At 38.6% G+C, this 21372-nt stretch overlaps 2 protein-coding genes and 1 non-coding gene across 4 annotated transcripts; 1 reads left to right on the forward strand and 2 right to left on the reverse strand.

Annotated features, from left to right (window-relative positions):
- Positions 1-3: 3 nt before the first annotated feature.
- On the forward strand, positions 4-14188 carry DIS3L (DIS3 like exosome 3'-5' exoribonuclease). The gene is made up of 17 exons (XM_027466487.3): positions 4-245; positions 2416-2569; positions 3365-3493; positions 4137-4272; positions 5284-5460; positions 6095-6173; positions 6819-6998; positions 7532-7701; positions 8494-8655; positions 9365-9612; positions 10202-10294; positions 10972-11505; positions 11910-12064; positions 12172-12347; positions 12676-12821; positions 13344-13518; positions 13594-14188. The coding sequence occupies exons 1-17, from the start codon at positions 116-118 to the stop codon at positions 13903-13905; spliced, it is 3156 nt and encodes a 1051-aa protein (XP_027322288.3). The 5' UTR covers positions 4-115; the 3' UTR covers positions 13906-14188.
- On the reverse strand, positions 14026-21210 carry TIPIN (TIMELESS interacting protein). Of its 2 annotated transcripts, none has more exons than XM_027466492.3 (7): positions 20943-21210; positions 19799-19892; positions 18878-18953; positions 18025-18147; positions 17452-17506; positions 15533-15727; positions 14026-15383 (listed from the first exon to the last, which is right to left on the reverse strand). In XM_027466492.3, exons 1-7 carry the CDS (start codon positions 21073-21075, stop codon positions 15220-15222), a joined length of 840 nt encoding a protein of 279 aa, XP_027322293.3. In that variant the 5' UTR covers positions 21076-21210; the 3' UTR covers positions 14026-15219. The 2 variants fall into 2 exon arrangements, with proteins under 2 accessions (XP_027322293.3, XP_027322292.3); XM_027466491.3 differs by having other exon boundaries at positions 17443-17506; positions 20943-21209.
- Positions 16512-16647, reverse strand: LOC113844921 (small Cajal body-specific RNA 14). Its single transcript, XR_003499950.3, has one exon. It is a non-coding gene; the product is annotated as a small Cajal body-specific RNA 14 (non-coding RNA).
- Positions 21211-21372: the final 162 nt, after the last annotated feature.

The following is a 21372-nucleotide window of genomic DNA, read 5'->3' on the forward strand; positions in this document are numbered from 1 at the left end:
CCCTCCGCTCCTCTCCGTCCCTCCCTCTCCATGCAGCACCGCCTCTCGCCCCGTGCGCAGGCGGGCGGCGAGCCCGGGGCCGTGCCGGGCCTGGCCGAGCCGTGTCTCGGCCGAAATGCTCCGTACGGAGAAAGTCCTGCAGCTACGGAGCCAGCAGGGCCGCTCGGTGCGCGTCGTGAGGGAGCACTACCTGCGGCTCGATGTGCCGTGCCGCAGCGCCCTGTGCCGGGCCGGCTGCCCCGGCGGTGAGCGGGCCGGCGGGGAGGGCTCCGGGAGGAAGGGGAAGGGGGGACGAGAGCTGAGGGAGCCGAGCTCCGGGGGCTGAGGGAGGGCGCCCGGGCTCGTCCCGGGGCGCCTCAGCCCGCCGCCGACGGGGCCTGACAGGAACCGGCGGGGCAGTGGCGGGCTGAGGAGAGAAAAGGGCAGCGGGGAGCCGGGGAAGGGGGGAGATGGGGAAAGGGGAAAGTTTTTTAAAAGCTGGAATCCTCCCTCTGCCGTCCTGAACTTTAGGGGTGGTGTGAGGGGCGGCAGCACACGGAACAGGGGGGAAATGAGCAGCTCGGGGGCATGGGGGGAGTGCTGCTTCAGGGCAAAACCTGTCAGGAGTAAACGGAGTGTTAGGGGAGGAAAAAAATGAACAGAAAAGAGACGGGGGTTGATGCAGGAATTGACTGGCAACAGCTTGGTGACCGGGGTAAAAGGCTGAAGTGGCATGGAGGTGTAACAGAAAACGCCCATGTTTCACACTTGGCTTTTTTAAAACACCTTTTACATGTGCATTTCATTTATGCGCTTTGCTTTTTAAAAAGTTCTTACATGTACATTAATTTCTGCAGGGTGATGCTTTATAGTGTGAGCTACATTGTGTGCCTTACCTGTTGATGCAGCCAAGGGGTTATCATGAAGCATTTGTTATTCTGCATCAGCAGTTATTTCTGTTAATTAATTAAGCATAATTGTTCGTTATTGTGAGCTAGGGTGTCAGGACTAGTTATAATTTCTGCTCCCTTATGGATCTCGGTGCTGTAGAGGAGCATATTGAATTTAGTTCTGAATTCCCTAAGGATAAATTACAGACACATACCAGACAAAAGTCTTACCTCCCTCCCCATGCCTAACTTTCCCTCTTCTGGGCCTGAACGTAAATTGTGCTGTAGGTGAGTGTCAGAATATGTCCCTTTATAATTATTCCAGGTAACTCAGAGGTAAGGAGAACATTTATTTTTATTCCTGACTCTACACACTGTGCTGATCAGACTTTCTTTATGTGCTGTGAGAAACCGCCTACATAAATCATGAATCATGAATCTATAGATACCTTTAATGGCATGCGGTTCTTACTTAAAAGTTATTCTGATCTAGATGTATGGGTTAGAAAAGGATAGCTTAACATGAGCAGATCACATAACTCTTCAAGTGACACTTCAGTTTTAACGCTCTTCTGAATTATTAATAAATATTAGCTTTCCTATGTGCATTCTGCCATCATCCATTATATACCTTCAGAGTGAGATGTAGCCTTGTTACGGTATGCAGAATCGTACTTACTGGAATCAAACTTCTAGTGATAACAATTAATAGACGGTTTGTCCTGTGACAGCTTCTAAGAAATTCATGACAATAACCTGACTTGTCAAGATCTGTGTAGTTTTATTCTTTATAATTTGCCTGCACTAAATTCAGCAGTTGTTTCTATAATATTGTAAGGGATGAATAGATACCGAGAAAAAATACAGAGGAGTTAATGCCTGCCGGATAAAAGTTTAGTGGATAATCACTGAAATATCTAAAGTAATTAAACTAATTAATTTGGGGGGACATTTTAAGATTTAATCTATGAGGGGTTTGTTGTGATATTTTGATGGCGTATGCCTAAGGGATGGAGTCTCTAATAGAGAGAATTGGCAATGATGGTAATAGTTTAGATTTGAGAATGTCTTCTCTTATCTGTATTCTTTTATTCGAAGGAGCACAAAAAGAGCTTGCTGTAAATGGATAATGTTGAATAGAGAGATCTGTGGAAGCAGTACATCCTTTGAATAATTCCATGAAAAGATTTTCTCTGGTAGATATATCGTCTCTCTTTTCATGTGGAAGCAGAGAAAAAAAAAAAAAAGGAATGTTACACTTCAAGTAACTTCCTTTTCCCAATGAAATTGCATCTTTTTCACACATTTGGATGGAATTTACCCTATATTTTGGCATCCATGGATAGCAAAAGGGCTCTGTCACAAATTGTTGAGATTGTACCACAGAATTGTACTATAGAAGTCATTATAACTTTGTTCATCAGAAAAATACATATGTATACCTTTGAAGACACACAACTCTAATGTCCGGGCATTTGAAGGCGTTTTTAAGAGAGCAGTATTGCAACTGAAAGTTTAAACCTTTAACCTCTGAATTGTGTTTTAGATGGCAAATTGTTATCAGATGATGTGACTCATTACATTGTCCCAGACTGGAAGGTTGTTCAAGATTACCTTGAGGTTCTTGAGTTTCCTGAGCTGAAAGGTATTATTTTCATGCAAACAGCGTGTCAAGCTGTGCAACATCAAAAAGGTCGCAGGTACTTATCCTGTAATAACTCATTTTTTAATATAGATTGCAGTAACATATTAAGTTTGTAAAATACATATTTAAGCACAGCTACCCAAAGTCAGCAAAATGCTGTGCTTAAATAGTTTTCAGGTCTTTCAAGTGTCTTAATATGATTTTACAGAAGAGAAAGAACTGTGATCCTTTGTGATCCGTAGGTGTCAATGCTTGGCATATTTTTCACTTAATAGTGAATATTAATATTAAGACTGTAACATTATTAACTAATCAAATGGCTTGTTACAGGAATTAAAGAGAATTTGCAGTAATGATGTATTGTATGCAACAACTAAATTATGCATGTGGTTTTGTTCCTGCTATATTACAGATTGAGCACTTGTCTTTGAGGAGCAAGTAATACTAGTACATGGTACTTACCTTATCAGACACAAACCATATTGCTGTAGCATATGAGAGTGCAGTTTGCTATCAAGGTCTTCCAGGATTAATAAAGCATAAACATCTTTGAAAAAATATGTCTCGTCTCAGAAATAATAAAATAAGCTCCTGAACATTTACAATGTTTTGTGGGGCTCATTGGAAAACAACTATGTTTAAAACTCAGAAGCATTCATAATGAAAATTAGAAAAGCTTGCTTACAGATGTTTTTTTAGGTTTTATTGTCAATTGCAGAATTTAATAAATGCATTTCTTTATGAATTATAGTAATTTTCCTTGAGTTTTTCAGTCATATTTTCATCTGGAATTAAAATACTCCCGTGCTTTCTTTTGACAATGTTATATTGATCTTTTTTTGTATTCCAGACAGTACAACAAGTTGCGAAATCTAGTGAAGGATGCCCGTCATGACTGTATAGTGTTTGCTAATGAATTCCACCAGCATTCATACCGGCCAAGAGAGAAGGGAGAATTGATGGAGAAATGGCAGACCAGGTTTGCTTTAACTTGCATAGTACTACACTGAATAACATCATGACATTGTATGTAGAAATATTAGTAGACACTGGCTATGTAAGAGTTCATGCTCTTCCTCTGCTTAGCTCTGGAACAGTTCACAATAATTATAAAAGTCCAGAATGTCCTTTTGTGATTAAGAAAGTTTCAACGTTGTTTTCAGAGGAAAACAGACAAATGTTAATTAAATGCAATAATGCTAAAATAAAAAGCATTGATCATTTTAAAGTTGGACAACAATTTTACAGGGTGCTTTAGCATAATAAACAGAACACTTTAGATCCCATTAGATGTAGTGTCTCATAGCCTACAAACCCCACAGAGCTGGACTCCTGGCAGTTCCAACTACATTTTTCCAAGCATTCATTCAGAGGAATAATATGTGATGTTTCAGCTGGGGCACATACAGATGTACTGGGGAGGAAGCACTTTCTTTTTCTGTCCTCTCAGTGCTCTTGTGTGGCACATAAACTTTATACCCTCAAAAATTTATGTAGCTTGTTGTATGTATCTCACAAGTATAAGTGTAAAACCAAAATCTCATTTATACAAAGTCTGCAAATGTCTTGCAAGTAGCAAATGAGATAAACCAGGAGTCTTATTTCAAACTTTGCTTTTCTAGGAGTATTTACAATGCAGCAGTCTGGTATTACAATCACTGCTTGGGTCAGATGCCAGTTGTTATGGTAACAGAAGATGAAGATGCTATCAGGCAGTACGGAAATGAAACAGAAGGAGTGTTTGTGATTTCCTTCAAGGTAACATGCCAGGAAAATAGAAGAAGGTTGCCTTGGTGCTTCATCAAAATGACAAAGCAAGTACTTTAAAGCCCAATGTATAGTGCAAATCATTTCGGAGTTTACATGTAAAAATTCTACAATGCTAACTCATGACTTCATTTCTCAAAGATAGCAAAGGTGTCTGACATGGGAATGTCATTAAAAATGGTGAGTGAGCAAAGCAGAGAACTGAAAAGAAAAGCAGCAGCTTTAAAGATACAGATCATCCTTCTTAGGAGCCCTTTTTATTGTTTTCCTTGTTTTTAAAGAATTTGGCACTGTGACCAATAATAGGTTACCTCAGCCACATGTCTAAATCTGTAGTGCAAGCATTCCATAAACAGAAGTAGCCGAAATATTCAGCATTATTCTGACAGCATGTGTTAGCCTTGACTATATAGGATACAATGATGCATGAAAAGGTAATTGATTTGTCATTTAGTTGTTGATCTCTGATACTGCTTGTATTCAGCTGGATACATGGATAGGATGTTTATGTTTAGCCGTGATAGGATATTAAGTAAAACCAACCAGATTTACTTCAAATTTGTATAAAAATGACTATGCTCAAATTGTTCCTTTGAGTGTGGTTCAAATGTAGTACAGAGAATCATACAAAATGCATACAGATAATAGTGGGTTGCCAGTTTGATGATTTTGCTGTGGCACTTTACAATAATTATGTAGCTTGGATGGGGTATATTGCTAGCACAAGTTTGAGAATCTCTAGTTTAGGATGTTTTCCTAACAGTCATATCTCTTTTGTTATATTTACCAAATGGCTTAGGGTGAATCTGGAACAAATCTGTGGTATTTAGAGCAGACACATCACTACCATTTGGAAATGCAGTCTGAGCACGTGTTAGCGAGCACTAGACACCTCATGAGAGCATGAGACAGCTCGTCTATAATAGGCTTTTCAAATAAAGCATTATTAAAATAACAGTGACCTCTAAATCTTTTCTTGTTTGTTAATATATGTGCATACAGAATTACTTGGATAACTTTTGGCCTGACTTAAAGGCTGCCCATGAACTCTTTGACTCTATAGTTCAAGCTCGGCATGAACGGGAGACTGAAAGCCAAGAAAACAATGGAAAAGAATATCCTGAGCACTTACCCATGGAAATACTGGAGGCTGGGATCAAATCTGGAAGATATATTCAGGTCAGTTGCTATTTAGAGATTATACACAGAAAGATGCAGTCTTGTGCCACGTGTGATATGGAACAACTGTATCTAATTCTCAAATATAGATAATGCTGTATGAGGGCAGCATTTCTTACTTCATTTGCACAGAGTCTATATCTCAGTGAAGTTAATTTACAGTTTTTTAGCTTGTCAGCGCCTTAATTGTTGGTGGGTTTCAGTTAAGAAATAATTTAAAGAATTAGAGGCAGTAATTTGTTCTTTGCTTGACTGTTTCACTAGTGAGGTGAAAACAGAACGTGAACAGATAGACTTGAGTTTTCTTTTTTTCTTGAGATGTGGAGATTCAGTATTAGGGCAGGCAACAAAAGTAATCTTATACTGTCTATGCTTTGAATAAAATGACCTTTACCACCTTAAGTTAAATAGAGCATTTAAAAGAACTTGGCATTCCTTTACAGAAGTGAGTGCTTAGAGGTCTCATTGTACGTTCTCTCTCTGTAGAGAGTACAGTCCTGTCCAACATAACGTAAATATCAATGAAAACAACTAATTTATCTAAAAATTGTTGGAAGAAGAAAAACGTATACTTTAAAGTTTGCTATTTAGAGATGTGGCTATTTCATTCTGTTTATTGGTTTATTACTTTTAGGGTACACTCAATGTCAATAAACATCGAGCACAATTGGAAGCCTTTGTTCGACTTCAGGGATTTGGCAGCAAAGAAACAGGTGAAAAGACAATGAGAGGATGTGTTCAATGACTTCTTGATGCTGTCTGTGCTTTTTATGTGATTCCACATCACCATATACATATATATATATATATATATATATATATATAGCTGTTCAGTTATTAATCAAGATGAAAGCTCAGATACTGCAATGCTTTTTTTTTTTTTTTTTTCCCTTTATGCTCTAGAAAGGAGGCTAGAGATTAACCCAGAGATCGGACCTCCTGAGAAGACAGTACCCTGTATATCCTCCTTCCACATTCTTAGTACCTTTGGCTGTGTTTTGGACTCTTGTCCTACTAATGAGTTTCTCTAGACTTTTTCTGAAGTTAAATATTGATGCAAATTGTTTCATTTGTGCTTGCTCAAACTTTATATGACCACTCGTTTGGTTGAAATAAATGTTTGCATAGATGTTGGCAGGATTTTGGAGCTGGTCATTGTGATTGTAATAGGAAAAATGCTTTTAGGATCAGATCAGAACACCGGTATTGTCTTTCTGGTAATTACTACCTTTGAGGGAACAGCACTTTTTGCTTGCACAAGTATTTTGTCTCAGCTTTCACTAGTAAATACTTTCAAATGTTCAAATTTTGAATTTTTTAGTAGTTCCTATTTCTTTTTATTTTTATTTTAAATTTAGACCTTCAAAGTGACATCCTTATTTATGGGGCCAGAGCTCGAAATCGTGCAATCCACGGTGATGTGGTAGCTGTAGAGTTACTACCTTCGCAAGAATGGAAAGGAAGGATTGTTGCCCTTTGTGAAAATGAGACGGAGGATAAAGCACCTGCAGACACCACTGGTGATCCTATGCCCACAGGTAAAGTAGATAGAATGATACAATATTTTATTAAGACTACCTCACCTTTTTGGTCTGATCTGTATTGTAGTCTTTATTTTATAGTCCCTTCCCTGCATCTTATGAGTGTGCTGAGGTCAGAGTTAAAAGTTCAAGATTAGTTCTCTTCCTACCAGAAAATACTGTTTAATTTTGGTCTTTGCTAGTAAATATTTTCTTTTTTTTTTTTTACTAGACTTAGACATGTTTTGGTAGTAGTGAGAATCTCGCTGAATAATTTATGTGTTGTATCAGTTTAAATCTATACAATGAGTTAGTCTTCATTAGTATCCACAGGAATAAAAGCTCATTAAAAGCTGGATGTGCCAACGATAATTTATTACAAACTTGTATTGTTTCCTGCATAATATAAGTTGTTAGCAATTATAATACAGATTTGTGGAAATCATTAGTTCATATTACAAAGCAATGGATCTTCTATACCTCTCCCGCGTTTGCTTTCGTGTCCCTATTTAACTCTTTAACGTACTACCAACAATGTCCCTTATTAAAAGGTAAAGTTGTTGGAATCATTCAAAAGAACTGGAGGGATTATGTGGTCACTTTCCCTTCTAAAGAAGAAAGCCAGTCCCAGGGCAGAAATGCTCAGAAAATCCTTGTTACACCTTGGGACTACAGAATTCCCAAAATCCGGATCAGTACGCAGCAAGCTGAAGCACTACAGGTAATTTGGCAGAAGCGTTTCTCAGTTCTGTATTCCTACAAAATTGCCTGGGTGTTATATGCTCTCATGATGTTTTCAAGGCAAAAAGACAGGTAGAGAACTATTAATCAAGTTAGGTTTGTGGAAGCAGGACACAGTTCAATGTGAAGAAATGTGTTCAATTCCTGTCAAAACTGTAACCTTCAGGTAATAAAGCATATCATAGTTCTGGATGCACCACAGTCCCGGTACCCTGAGCATTTGTACACTGCTCGCTTTGTGTATTTTTGTTGCTTTGTTCTCTTTTGTTTCCTGATAAATTCAGAGTCATATTAGGGGTCTGAAATGCAATAACCCTTGCAGCTTTATTGGCTCTATGACTATATATAACTGGTGAAAGTATGAAGGAGAGCTTTTCAACAAATTGCTAATGAACGATGATGATTGGCCAGCCATTCCTGTAGAAGCAAGAAACATGGCCTTGTCCATTCCTAGCTGCTGTAAATTCCAATTGTATTCTGTGGTATAGGAATACTTGTTTACATCTTGGTTATGTCTTTTTTTTCCTCAATATTTATTTATTTCAAGATAGAGATTTTTTTATATAATGAACCCAAATGAGTCATTTATTGGGAAATAAATGTAATTCTCAGTAAGCTTCTGATCATGGGTTTCTTTTTCCTTTCTGAAGCGTTTTTAGAGTTGCTTGTTGCTTGTCTCTTTGGATTGCTATGTTTGCCTCTGAAGAATGTTTATGTTCATTGCTTGTCAGGAGCAGATTGCTGTTTTAACAGAAGAATTGTCTTGTTGCAGGAGTACAGAGTTGTTGTGCGCATTGATTCTTGGGAATCAAATTCTGTATATCCAAATGGACACTTTGTGAGGGTTTTGGGAAGAATTGGAGATCTTGAAGGGGAAATTGCAGCTATTCTGGTGGAGAACAGCATTTCTGTAGCCCCTTTCTCAGAAATCCAGGTTAGTCTTTGTGATTAGGTACATTCTTTTCTGTTCATTTCTAGGCTCTTGTTCCTCAAAGAGGGGGGTCCTCTTTCAGCTGAGCGTATTGGCAGCAGGCTTTTGAAAACTGAAAACTATTTTTAGAGTATTTTTCTGGAATTACTTGTGGATATCAGTGGTTCTAGAGATACTAAGAATTTTCAAGTCAAGAATGATTTGAAGATAATCTGTTCAGTATAAGGAGATTTCAAACTCTTAGTTCTAATTTGTTGTAGACTGTTAAGATACTGATATGTTTATAGTACTGATCCTAAAGGCCAAGACCTGTTGAAATCATTGCTTTAAATCCTTTTTGTCCTCAACCAGGATGGGAAACAGCTCTCACAGGGAAGTATTTTGATTTTTACCTAAAATTAATTGAAGAAAATAAAAAGAATGTAAGAAACAATGTACAGTGTTGATGTTGGCCAGAGCTGCAATATCACTACAGTAATATCAGTTGATAATAATATATGTAGCATTCTTTCAGATATTCTTTTACACTTTCTGGAAAGTAAATGTAGTAGACTGACTTGGAAAATGCAAGGAAAAAATTTGTCAGGGATGGAAAAGTACACCAACACAGAACTATCAATGGATTACAAAAGCAAGAGCTAATTTATTTTGATTTGTTGGCTTCATTTTATAGGAAAGATGTAACTGTATGTTCATCACTGTTTTTGTACAGATGAGCGAAATGCCCACGAGTTCTTCAAAGAATCCATGGAAGGTGAATCCAGAGGAGGAAAAAAAACGTCTCGACTTGAGAGATACACACTTGATATTCAGCATTGACCCGAAAGGCTGTGAGGATGTTGATGACGCGCTATCCGTTAGAACTCTGCCTAATGGCAATCTAGAGCTGGGTGTCCACATTGCAGATGTAACCTACTTTGTGGCAGCGAATTCTTACACTGATGTTGAGGCAAGAGCAAGGTAATGTATTTTCTAAAAATTAAAAAATTGCAAACTTCCAACCTCCATACGTGCTATCCTGAAGAAACATTGAGAAGTTCTGTTAATTCTTTTGGAAGAGTTCTTGTTTTTAATATTTAACCTTATGTTATATTCCATACTTTTTTTCTGTTATTACCACTGTTTTGAACTCAGACCACTGAATCGCTTTATGAAATGTATTGTTCTCTGTAGATACAAAGAAATATTGTATTTCTGTAGATACAAAGAAATGTAAACTTAATGGCCAGCAAAGATATTTGTATAGCCATTAAAATGACCTCTTTTGAGCTGAGCTTATTTTGTACAGTCCTACCTAGCTCTGCCTTTATTGCAAGTGGGAGATACAGAGGAAGGCAAACTTAGGCTTGTGCTTATACAAATAGTCGTTTTAATAATTTACCTTCAGTGCCGCATGTGTGTGTTGGGTAAGAATAACGTTAAGAACAGCCTTCTAAAATCATACTGTGTGTCACGTTCTGCTGACGCCATAGTTATTTTGCAAACTGCTTGGCAGATAAACACCAATGAGTCACAGTGAGAAGAACAGTGACTGTGTTTTATTCTTCAGGGCAACGACTTACTATTTGGCAGATCGTCGTTACGATATGCTGCCCGCTGTATTGAGTGCTGACATATGCTCTCTTCTTAGTGGAGTCAATAGGTAAGATTTGGTGATATTTCTGACAAAAGAGATTTTTGCAAGTAATTTAGTTGTTGCTACCAGTCTCTCTGTTTATTAATTGTGTGCATGCTTTGCATTGTTACTAAGTCTTCAACTGAAAGAATAATGTATGTTTAAAAATAACTTCTGTTTCTATGGTGTTCAGGGAAGGCGACTGCTTTGTAATCCTTTACCTTGCCAAAATGCATATGTGTTCCTGTTTCTCAAATGTGTTGTTACCCTGTTACCCTGCTTTTTTTTATATACAATTTACAGGGTAGGTTCGCTGGCTGAAAATGAGGATATGCAGGGTGCAGATATGATCACAGTGGATACAGCTGGCTAATAAAATATATGAATAAAAGTACCTGTTGCAGTGTATCAGTGCTTTAAAACAGATTTGGCTTTCTATCTTAGGTGCACTCTGGCCCAACAGGTAGATTGAAAATACTGCTGATGTAGTTGGTCCTCATTTATTAAGTGATGCACAAAACTGAAAGCTAAGTGTGTTATTTATCAGTATTGCTGAACACAGGTTTGTTTCATGAAGAAAAAAATTTCCAGTAAAAAAAAAAAATCAACACAGTATGAAATGTGTAAATTTGGAGCAGTTGTATGTGCTTGAAATGTGAAGCTAACCAGAACTGTTTATAACATTGTGATTTTTTTTCTTTAAGGTATGCTGTAAGCGTCTTGTGGGAACTAGAAAGAGAGTCCTATGAAATACTGAGAGTCTGCTACAATAAAACCATCATCCGATCTGCGTACAAGCTAGTCTACGAAGTAGCACAGGGATTATTAGATGGAGACACAAGTGTTGTTGATGATATCCCAGAACTGAAAGACTTGGATGAAAGAACTAGAAAGAAGAAATTGGATGAATTGGTGTGGGCAATATCAAAACTCACTGACATAGCACGGCACGTTAGAGCTAAGCGGGACAGCTGTGGTGCTCTAGAACTAGAAGGGGTAGAAATCCGAGTGCAACTGGATGACAAAAAAAACATTCACGATCTCATCCCCAAGCAGCCACTGGAGGTGCATGAGACTGTAGCAGAATGTATGATTCTTGCCAACCACTGGGTGGCAAAAAAGATTTCAGAAAACTTCCCTCATCAAGCTTTGCTGCGTCAACATCCTCCGCCACGACAGGAATTTTTTACTGAACTTCGAGAATGTGCCAGTGCCAAAGGTTTCCCAATAGACACACGGTACCTTTTGCTACTTATCTTAACCACTTTAATTAGAGATAAGCTATTAACTATTCAGCTTTGTAATCATTACAGTACAGTCTTTTAAAAGATTTGAAATAATTCAGAATGAACATGTATGTTGGGATCTGATGAGAAGGCTGTAAGCCTCATCACATCGAGGTATCATTTCGATAGATCCCAGAGCATGAAGGCCATCAGCAGTGATTTTGTTTGGGAGCCCCCTTCCATCCATCAGCTGCGCTCTGCTGTACAAAGGGGTTTGTGAGCAGCTCAGCATGTTTCATTCTGGACAAAAGCAGGTTTTGCTGGAGTCCTTGGTTCTCCAAGTTGCAGGAGTTTAAGTGTAGGCTATTAGGATCAGGGCAGTGTAACTTTACTCAGAATTAACACTTTTTTGACAGGTCTAACAAAACATTGGCTGAGTCCCTGGATAAAGCAGATGATCCATTGGATCCACTTGTAAACAAACTGTTGCGATGTATGGCCACTCATGCAATGTCGAATGCATTGTACTTCTCAACTGGCTCTTGTTCTGAAGAGGAGTTTCATCATTACGGTATCCTGTCACCTTATTTTTTATACTATTTATGTTATTTCTGAACTGTTGGGGAAAGGCAGTTGATTGCTTTGACTTATTTTCACTGCTTCCTTTTTTGTTTGTAGGACTCGCTCTAGATAAGTACACTCATTTTACTTCTCCAATTAGAAGATATGCTGATATAGTTGTCCACAGACTCTTGATGGCAGCCACTCTGAAGGAAACTAAAGATGTTAAGGATAAAGTACTCAGCAATAAGGATCTTGAGGAACTGTGCAGACACATTAATAACAGGAACAGGGTAAGATGGTCACCGTCTGTGTCTCTGTGTTTGTATGCTGCCCAGTGGAAAGGAATACCAGTCTTGACTGCAGCTTTTGGATACTACAATGCCCTAGTATCACTTATTTTTTTATTATTACTATTTTTTAACTTAACTATCACATTTTTTCTGAGAGTAGTACTAAAAATGACTCACCTTTACCACAGATAGGATTTCCTTTCACATGTATTTTTTGGGGGATTATAGGAGAGTAAGTCATGGAAAAATGAATATAAAGACTGAAACCAAACAAGCTTATTATTTATGTAGGCTGTTTTCTCTTCTCTTTTTGTGGGGGTGCTCCCAGGCAGCCCAGCATGCTCAGAAACAGTCTACTGAACTCTTCCAGTGCATGTACTTCAAAGACAAAACCCCAGAAACAGATGAGCGCTGCATAGCAGATGGTGTTATCTACTCAATTCGAACAAATGGCGTGCTTGTTTTTGTACCAAGGTAAGTTCATTAGAGTTGGGGCTGTTTAAAAATAAGACACAAGTATTACTGGAATGCTGTAAGGACACCTCTGGTCCTTAAGAAAGGAAATATTAACTGATTACGCTATTTTATTTTTTGTAAACCATAGACTGCTTTTCTGTTTTCCTCTCCCCTCATGCTGCTGAATCTTAACTCATTTTTAACGGAGAACCAGTTCCAATAACCCGTAACACTGCTGTTTTTCCATTATCTGGGCATTCCGGGCTTACAGATAATGGATTACTGACTGTATTTTACTTCTGCTTCACTGCTTTTGAAAAACCTCACTCACCATCTCATGCTGTTTTCATATATACTGCAGGGTTACTTTTTTTGATAATACACATTAAGTGCTTCTGAAGCAGGATTATCAAGCTACCCTGGTTGTACCTTTCTGTTGCTTTCCTATAATCCTCACTAGTCCTCCTTTGGTTTCAAAATTAGTGAGAGAACTGATAAGGGTGGAAATTCTTAACAGATTCTGTTCATGCTTTTTTGAAGATACGGAATCAAAGGTGCTGCTTATATGAAAAACAAAGAAGGCTTAGTCATCTCTTGTCGAGGTGACAGAAGCTGTGAGTGGAAGCCTGGATCGCTTCAGCGGTTTCAGAACAAAATTACTTCCACTACAACCACTGGAGATTCAGTTACATTAAGTCTTTTCGATCACATAACAGTGAGTATTTAATCTGAAGAAAGTAAAAGGAAGTAGCATGATGAGAAATAAAATAATTGTTGAATTGCTTTTAAGGTGAAAATACTTGTGCAGACGTCCCGCTCCCATGCTGACACAATCAAGCTTGAAATAATCAAGAATGCACCGTACCAGACTTCAGCCACGGAGGTTTCCCAGAAGAATTTCAATGTGGTGAAATCTGATTTGGTAAAAGAAGTCAGCCAGTCTGCAGAAACTACCCAGCACACTCAAGAAAAAGCAAGAGTTGAAGTGATTGAAGAAGAGTATCGGCAGTACTGCCAGACAAAGGGACCAAGCTTATACCAGCTGCTAGAGGAGATCAGGGACTTGGCTCTATTGGATGTTTCAGCTGATATCAGAACTTGAACTGTAACCTAACATATGCTTGTTGATGTTCTACTCACATTCAATTTGTACAATTAAGTTTCTAAAAAACAAAACAAAACAATATTTAAATATTTGAGTTGTTTTAAGGTAAACTAAATGTCTATTTTAAGTAAGAATTATTTTTATTAGGAATACATGTGACTTTTAAAAAGATTTTATACACGATAAATCTTCTAGATTTAAGACTGTAGTACATTCTTTCAGCTGCCATTCAAAAAGTTACTTGTCCTTGTTCTCCATAAACTAATTTCTTAAAACTTAATTATTTCCTGATGTCTTTCTACTTACTAGAGGTGTTAATTCCCCTCCAACACAGTTTAGCAAGTTTAACTCTTAACTACAAGCATACAAACAGCACCCTCAGTCATGCTAATCTAGAGCCTTTGTTAATTGCAGTTCTCCAGCCAGCATAAAGTAACAGCTGTTGACATGAACCTGTTCCACCTGCTGTAAAGGCTGTTCTTGTCCTAACTTCATTTCGTGTCTTAATTCAACTTCCAGAAATTCAGTTTGTTATGAACAGGCCTACCCTAAGATACTGGAGGCCAATCCCAGAGCTTTACCACAATGCTGGTAACTTTGGATTAGTTTCATGTTCATTCTACCGAAAGGTTAGTTTAGGGCTGGTGCTATTGCGTAAGATGGAAAAAGAGTATTGTAAAAGGAACATGAAACAGCTTCAAGGTAGAGGATTAGATGAAGAAATACAGCTAATTTATCAAACTATGGTCCTCTAAGATGTACTTGTCTAAGGATGTTTGACTTGCACCAGGGAGGGGGAAGTTTTCAGTGCCCATAGTGTAACAGCCTCATAACAAGAATTTCAGGTTTGACTTTCAAATTTAATCGCTTCTGTTGTGTAAGAACAAGATAGAGGTACTTGATAAGGGAGTTAAAAAAAAAATCCAGGGTGCCTGTCCAGACTTAACACTCCTGTTATAGATCTTCCATTAAAAACCTGAATACAAACTTAACCTCTCAACATCCCTGTTCATTCAGTTGGATATCAACTGTAAGAACAGGACAGAGTAGGCCAGAAAACTCATTAACACTTCCTAAATAACATCAGTGAACAATAACAGAAGTCCCACATGCAGATGAAGGATGGTGCCCTGTTTGCCAGCATATAGAGCAATTCATTGGCAGTGAGAAGAAATCAGTTCTGCCCAGCCACACAGGCATCACAGTTAGGGCTTCCCTGCACTTCTGGAGTTGGAGTGTGAAGAGCCAGCAGCTCTTCAATAAAAAGGGTAGTACTTAACCGAAGCACCCCACCAGTTCTAAGAAAGTCGCTCAAGGGCTGGGAAAAGGTCTCTGCTTTTCACTGGCACTGTCCAGTTCTGTATCTCTGTCCTCTGCTTCTGTAACAGCAACTTGAAGATCTTCTGTGACATCAGCCAGGCCCTGAGCAATTGGGGTATTAAACTCTTCCTCTTCTGGGTAACTAGGAAAGAGCTCTGTTAAATGAAAAACAAGGTGGCCCACAGTGAGAAAGTGCTGGTGCTGTGCACGTAGTAACTGTAGTTTGTCACTCGAATCATGGCTCCTGACTCAGGAGCTCAGTTGTCTAAGCTTATTGGCTTAACACTTCAGTCAGAATTCTTACCGTTGTGTTGCGACTGGCTGTTGCACTGCATCTTTGCTTGCCTACGTTCCAAGGCCAGCTGCCTGTTCCTCTTGATCCGCTGTTGTTGCTCTTCTGTCAGAGTTGTACCAGGCAGAGTATCCAATTCTACGTTCCCAGAGCATGGATACACTTCCTCAGTGGCTGTATCCAGTCCATTGCTTTCACCTCCACCATCTGGGATAAAGATTGAAGGAGTAAAAGGGCGAGGAGGGGCAGAAAGCAGCATTTTGAACATAGAGAGGATTCTGCTGCTCAATATCTGTTAAAGAGTTTTAAATAGTTTCTGATTATGTTCTACATTTTAAAATCATGAAAGCTGAAGATCATTTCGTGATTTAGTTTTTAACTTGCAGTCATCTGTCTAGGTCCCTATTCCTGATACTCAAAATAGGAAACAAATCAGAAGAACCCAGACACACTTCGGTAATAAATACCTAAGTTTAAGGGAAGTACAGCTCTGGGTACTAAGTTAGCAATTGTAAGCCGTGCCTGACAGTTGAAGGGACAGTGAGTTCAAGCTGTTCTTACCAAAAGACCAGATACTTTTCTTCCCATCCCTTTGGAAAGTGGAAAGGGTAGTTCCAGGAATGAGACAGATTCAACACAGACACTAGATAGTTTTGAGTTCGCTGTACTACTATTACAGAATATTTACTCAGTTGCTACATGCAAAATGGAGGCAGCCCAATTCTGTCACAGAACTTCACCCACAAACAGAGAAGGCAGAGCACTCTTTTGAAAGAGTGCCTGAGTCCAAGTATGCTTGTGCCTCCGCAGTACTCGAAGCCCATGAACAGAGAAGGTACTTGACAAGTGTTTTTTTAATACTATACCCTAGATTGAGTTTTTATTTCAAAATGCAAGACACCTACTCAGGTTTGTCAACTGAGGACTGATGGCTGTAGCAGTACACTGGCTAACACGGTTCAAGACCTCACCAGCACTGCACTGAAATACGGATGTATGGAACCATCGCACAGAAAATCTGATAACTCTACAGACACTGTCGGCAGGAACCACTTACTTCACTGTTTGTGGCTGCTTACGGCTGCATTCCGTTTCCAGCAAATGCAGTCAACAGCAAAGACAGCCACAGGGCATTAACCACCCCCAAGGTTTTACCCACAAGTAGGGCAAGGCTGTAGCACTGGATAACTCATTCCCCAGGTGTGAACACAAACTAGACAAATGGGTAGATAATTGTCTCAAGAACAATCAGCTTTTACTTATTAGAGTAAAAGCAAAAAACTCTGCAACAGACCTTAGGAAGGGCTACAAAATTCTCTCATTTCTGATAATGAAGTTTCTTTCAAACAACTAGGTGACCTCCGCTCCCTCTTTTTAAAAAGAGAGCCTGTTTGTTTCTGAGTTATCTAAAAATACTATCTGAGTAGAAGAGACTCCTGAAATATTTACTTGTTAAGTGGATAGATTTTGATATCAGAGGAAACACTCAACAGTAGGCACACAGCAAGACTGACACACGCACCAGTGCCCACAGGTATTAGTAAGTACTTCCCCTATAGAAGACTCAACATCCTGACTTCACCGTAAGAACTGGTAGAAAGACAATGATTTTTTTTTTTTTCCAAAAACGTTGCTAACACCACCAGTGCTAATACCCACTTTTCATTTCCTTCCTCTGTGCCATGAACTTTTAAATATATACAGAAAGAACTTCAGTCTGAGTACCAGTTCAGTTTTGTAGATCTGAGTCTCACAGAAATTTGTTTGTTTTTTCCTCCCTCCCCAGAAACCTGGTTTTAATATAGAGTACCACTCAACAATTTCTTCTAAAACATGAAAATGTATCATGGGCATTGATTTCTAGTTGGTAAGAGGGGAAGAAAAATTTTTAAACCACTGAACTAACAGTGTAACAAGCATACCTTCATTACCTGTGAAGTCTTCAGATAAAATAGGAAGATCAAGTCTAATCCGTTTTAGGCAGGTCTGCAAAACAAGAGAAATTAGCATTTCACCTGTGACAAAATCTTTCACGTTACGTTGGTATGTTTTTAATAGTATTTGCAATTTCTCTTTACATTTTATTACTCTAAAATAATATTCCCTTCATTATGTGTCTGACCCTCAACTTGAACTGAATGCTGTGGATTGTTTTCCTAGCCTTTAATCTGTCCCTTAGCCAAACGAAGCAGCATTCTTCCGAAGTCTTCTTTTGCAGATTCAAATGTAAAAAGAGTTCCAGAACTCTTCAGCAAATCGCTTTGGCAAAGATGCCATGTAAAAGTTGAAGCAGATTCTCTGAAACATTAAATAAAGGCTATATCTAAATGCCAGATGCCTTAAATACTTCAAATACTGGAAATAACTTTTTAGAATGAGATAAAATAACATTATACACCTAAGCAGCATGTATAACTTACATCTTTTGCCGTATAATTGTTCTAAACCTGTTCCTTACACTACTGCACATTGCATGAAGACAAACTGACAGGAACAATACATGCCTGAACTTCCTTTTTGCTTCCCAGAGACTCCACTTTGTCAATAAAATCATCAAATTGCAGTTTTGGAAATAATCTATGAGCCCAATGTTCCATATGTCGTATAAGCGTCTTCAAGTCCTCTGCCTTAAACATAAAACAAGATATCCAGCTGTTAGAAGTTAAGTCAGCAGACTGCAGAAGTAAACATGATAGTAATGTTTCTAAAAAGATTAAGCACCTGCAGCTTGAAAGTCTCTTGAAAATGTAAGTAATATCAATGCTTGGGTAATCATTCCTCCCATAATGAAGTCTGTGAGTGCAATTTCAAGCTATGAGAAAAACAATAAGAGCTCAGGGAAAGCATTTGCATATATTGTGAAACACTTGATAGCTTCTGAAAAGTTGCCCGTCAGCAACTTAGGTGTGATCTCAGTCTAAAGAAGTAATATTTATGGGGCACAGCTGATATTTATTTTGATATTTAGAACACACAGAAAGACATACACCTAAATAACCTTATCTGATAAAGATTTTTGCTCAGATTAAAAGTATTGTCCAGCTTCTCTGTGTCTGCAGTTGTAAGAAAATTTTATACCGTACGTGGTCTCTGTAAACCAGAGATACAATGGCATTCTTGCAAGTGTGCCAGCAAATGTCTGTCTGTATGCTAAGCACATCCAAGGCAATAAAGCAGTTTGTAGAGAACATACCGCTATGTCATACACTTTTAATATCAAAAATTACTGTTAGTAAGCCCCCTTGCACATAACTGGCTAACCAGAGATTGGTATCAATCCTCCCCACAGAGAGGCAATAAATCTATCAATTTAAACTAATCTTCCAGAAAATAACTGAAAAGTTCATTATGTCTTACCTCATGCCCCTTACCCTTGAACTTTACGTTGTCAAACATGTGTCTTAAGGCAGGAAGTCCTCTTTCTGAAACTAACCTGTAACAGGTGAAGTTATTTGAAAACCAACCTTCTTTTGTTATAAAAACAAACAAAAAAAATCCACATTCCCTTACATTGCCTAAAGCTACAGAGCTCTATTTGAGAGATGCAGAATTAGAAGTCATTAGGAAAACAAAGGAAATACAATAAAGACCGCTGTAAGACATGAGACTTTTTTCAAAATTCGTAATACCTATACTCCTAGTCCAAGCTGCTTTTTGATTTTGAGTACATGCCAAGAAAATGGAACGGTCAGTTCTGATATCCATATTGCCCAAATAAAGCTTGTTAGACAGATGATCAAAGCATCCACCTGTGGTATCACCAAATAACTTCATCAGTATCTTTAAAATGAAAGAAATTGGAAGCTCAGATGTTTTCTATCGCTAAGAAGGAACTTAGAGCAGTTTTGGTGATAAAAGCAAGGAAAATACTGAAATCCTTTACATGGAGTTTACCTAGTTTGTAAGTAAGATGAGTGTTAAGCATACTTTAACATTTACAGCCACTGTTTAACTGAGAATTTATTTTGAAACACACTTGAAATAAATTAAAGAAAACCACAATACTACGCTGGAAGAGTCTTATGCATGAATAATTAATATCTATTAACAAAATTATTAGTCACGTACTAAGTCCCAAGGAGACTTCAAGAAAGTTAAGACTAACAATAGCATTACAGAGGTAAACAACAAATAAAAGGTTGAGATACACCACACAAGCACTTTCATCTCTAAACTCCTTGATATTTGACTTGGCTATGACCAAGCAGATATTGCTGTAACTTTCATTATTATGCCACAGACATATACCAAATTCAAAGAAACATTATGCAATAATACCTTTGAGCATCTAATTTAGGTATTGATCTTTTAACTGCTTTCCGTGGAGCTACAGAAGAATCCTTCGTCTGTGACTGCTGGTTTCCATCTGGTTCTAACAAAGAAAATAACATACTGTAAGTACACAGCACAAATAGCAACAACTGGAATTACATTACATAAAATTTAAGTTTCTACCCTATTTGAAGGGCAAGTCACAAGCATTTGAGTGCAATATTTCATCTACCTTCTCATGCAAGTCTAGTAAGAAAATAGATACCTTACTATTCTTAATAAACTTTTCTAGCAAAAGTTTTCTCTTTCAGCCAACCTTATTTTAGAACTTTTATACTTTATTTCTGGTGAAAAGTGTACCAAGAGTAGATTCTGCCAATTCTGAAACTTGAAAAAAAAAATCAAAACATCAGTAAACATAAATAATCTTTCCCAAAGTTTCCACTGAAATCTGAGAGAGCCAAAATTCTAGTACAGCCTTCAAAAACAGAGTAAAGAGGTTACGTAGGCACCTGACTGCGTTCATTTTAAGAACCAAAGTTAATGTTTTTTTTGATTAGAGCTAACTTGACTGCAACAGACAAGGTACCGCTGTCCATCACATCTCAGAATGAATAATTATTTATTACACTGATTTCTTGCTTAACATTTTGATTCTCTGAGCATCAGGAACTCATGAGTTAGAACTTTGTATACATCAAAGAATTGTAGCCATCCAAAACTGATCCTTTCTAGTGAAAGGAAACACATACTTAACGTTACTTTTACTCATAATTGACTATAAATAATAGCAAAAATAAAGCCTTTATACTTTCTATTAGCTCGTTCAGTCCACTGGATTGCACTAAGATTTTCTCAAACACAAATAATTTGCTTTACTGTCCTGAAGTGCCTTGGAAGTTTTCCAGGTCAGACGTTCTACAAGAACTACCAAATTCTAGCAGGAATGCTACACTCAACATTCTCGCGCGTGTTCGCTTCCACAGAACCTACAAAAATGAACTTTTCCCGCAAGCACGAATCCACAGAATCAAGCACGACTTCAATTTGAATTGACTGCTTTTTTTTAAAGCCATACAAGCCTATTTCTATGCAGCAAGCTCCAGTACAACCCCCGTTTCAACCCCGGAGGCTCCCGGCGCCCTCCTACCTCCACCAGCCTCAGCCCAGTCAGCCCCGGCCGCTCCCGGGGAGGCAGGGGGCGGGAGGGGCGGGAACCTTTCGTCTTCTGTGTTCTCGTAGTCGGGGAGATCGAACAGGTTATTCTCCAAGGGGTCAATCATGGCCAAAAAAGAAAGGGCTTTGGTCTCCTCCGGCAGGAACCACCACAGCGTTTGAAAAGAAGAGCGCGGCGCCTCAGTGCCTCAGTGCCTCAGCGCGGTCCCCGCTGAGGGGAGGCACCGCGAGAGCCTCCGATCTCGCGAGACCCCGGCGCTGAGGAGAGCAGCCGCGGGGCAGGGCGCATGCGCGGGGGCTGTAGCGCCGCTTTTGGCGCCAAAAGGCTGAGGGGAAAGGGAGGGGAGAAGCGGGGCAAAATTAGTTATAAAAATACATATACATATAGAGACAGAGTTATAAAG

Source organism: Anas platyrhynchos, chromosome 11 (assembly GCF_047663525.1).
Source record: "Anas platyrhynchos isolate ZD024472 breed Pekin duck chromosome 11, IASCAAS_PekinDuck_T2T, whole genome shotgun sequence".
Classification (NCBI taxonomy): domain Eukaryota; kingdom Metazoa; phylum Chordata; class Aves; order Anseriformes; family Anatidae; genus Anas; species Anas platyrhynchos.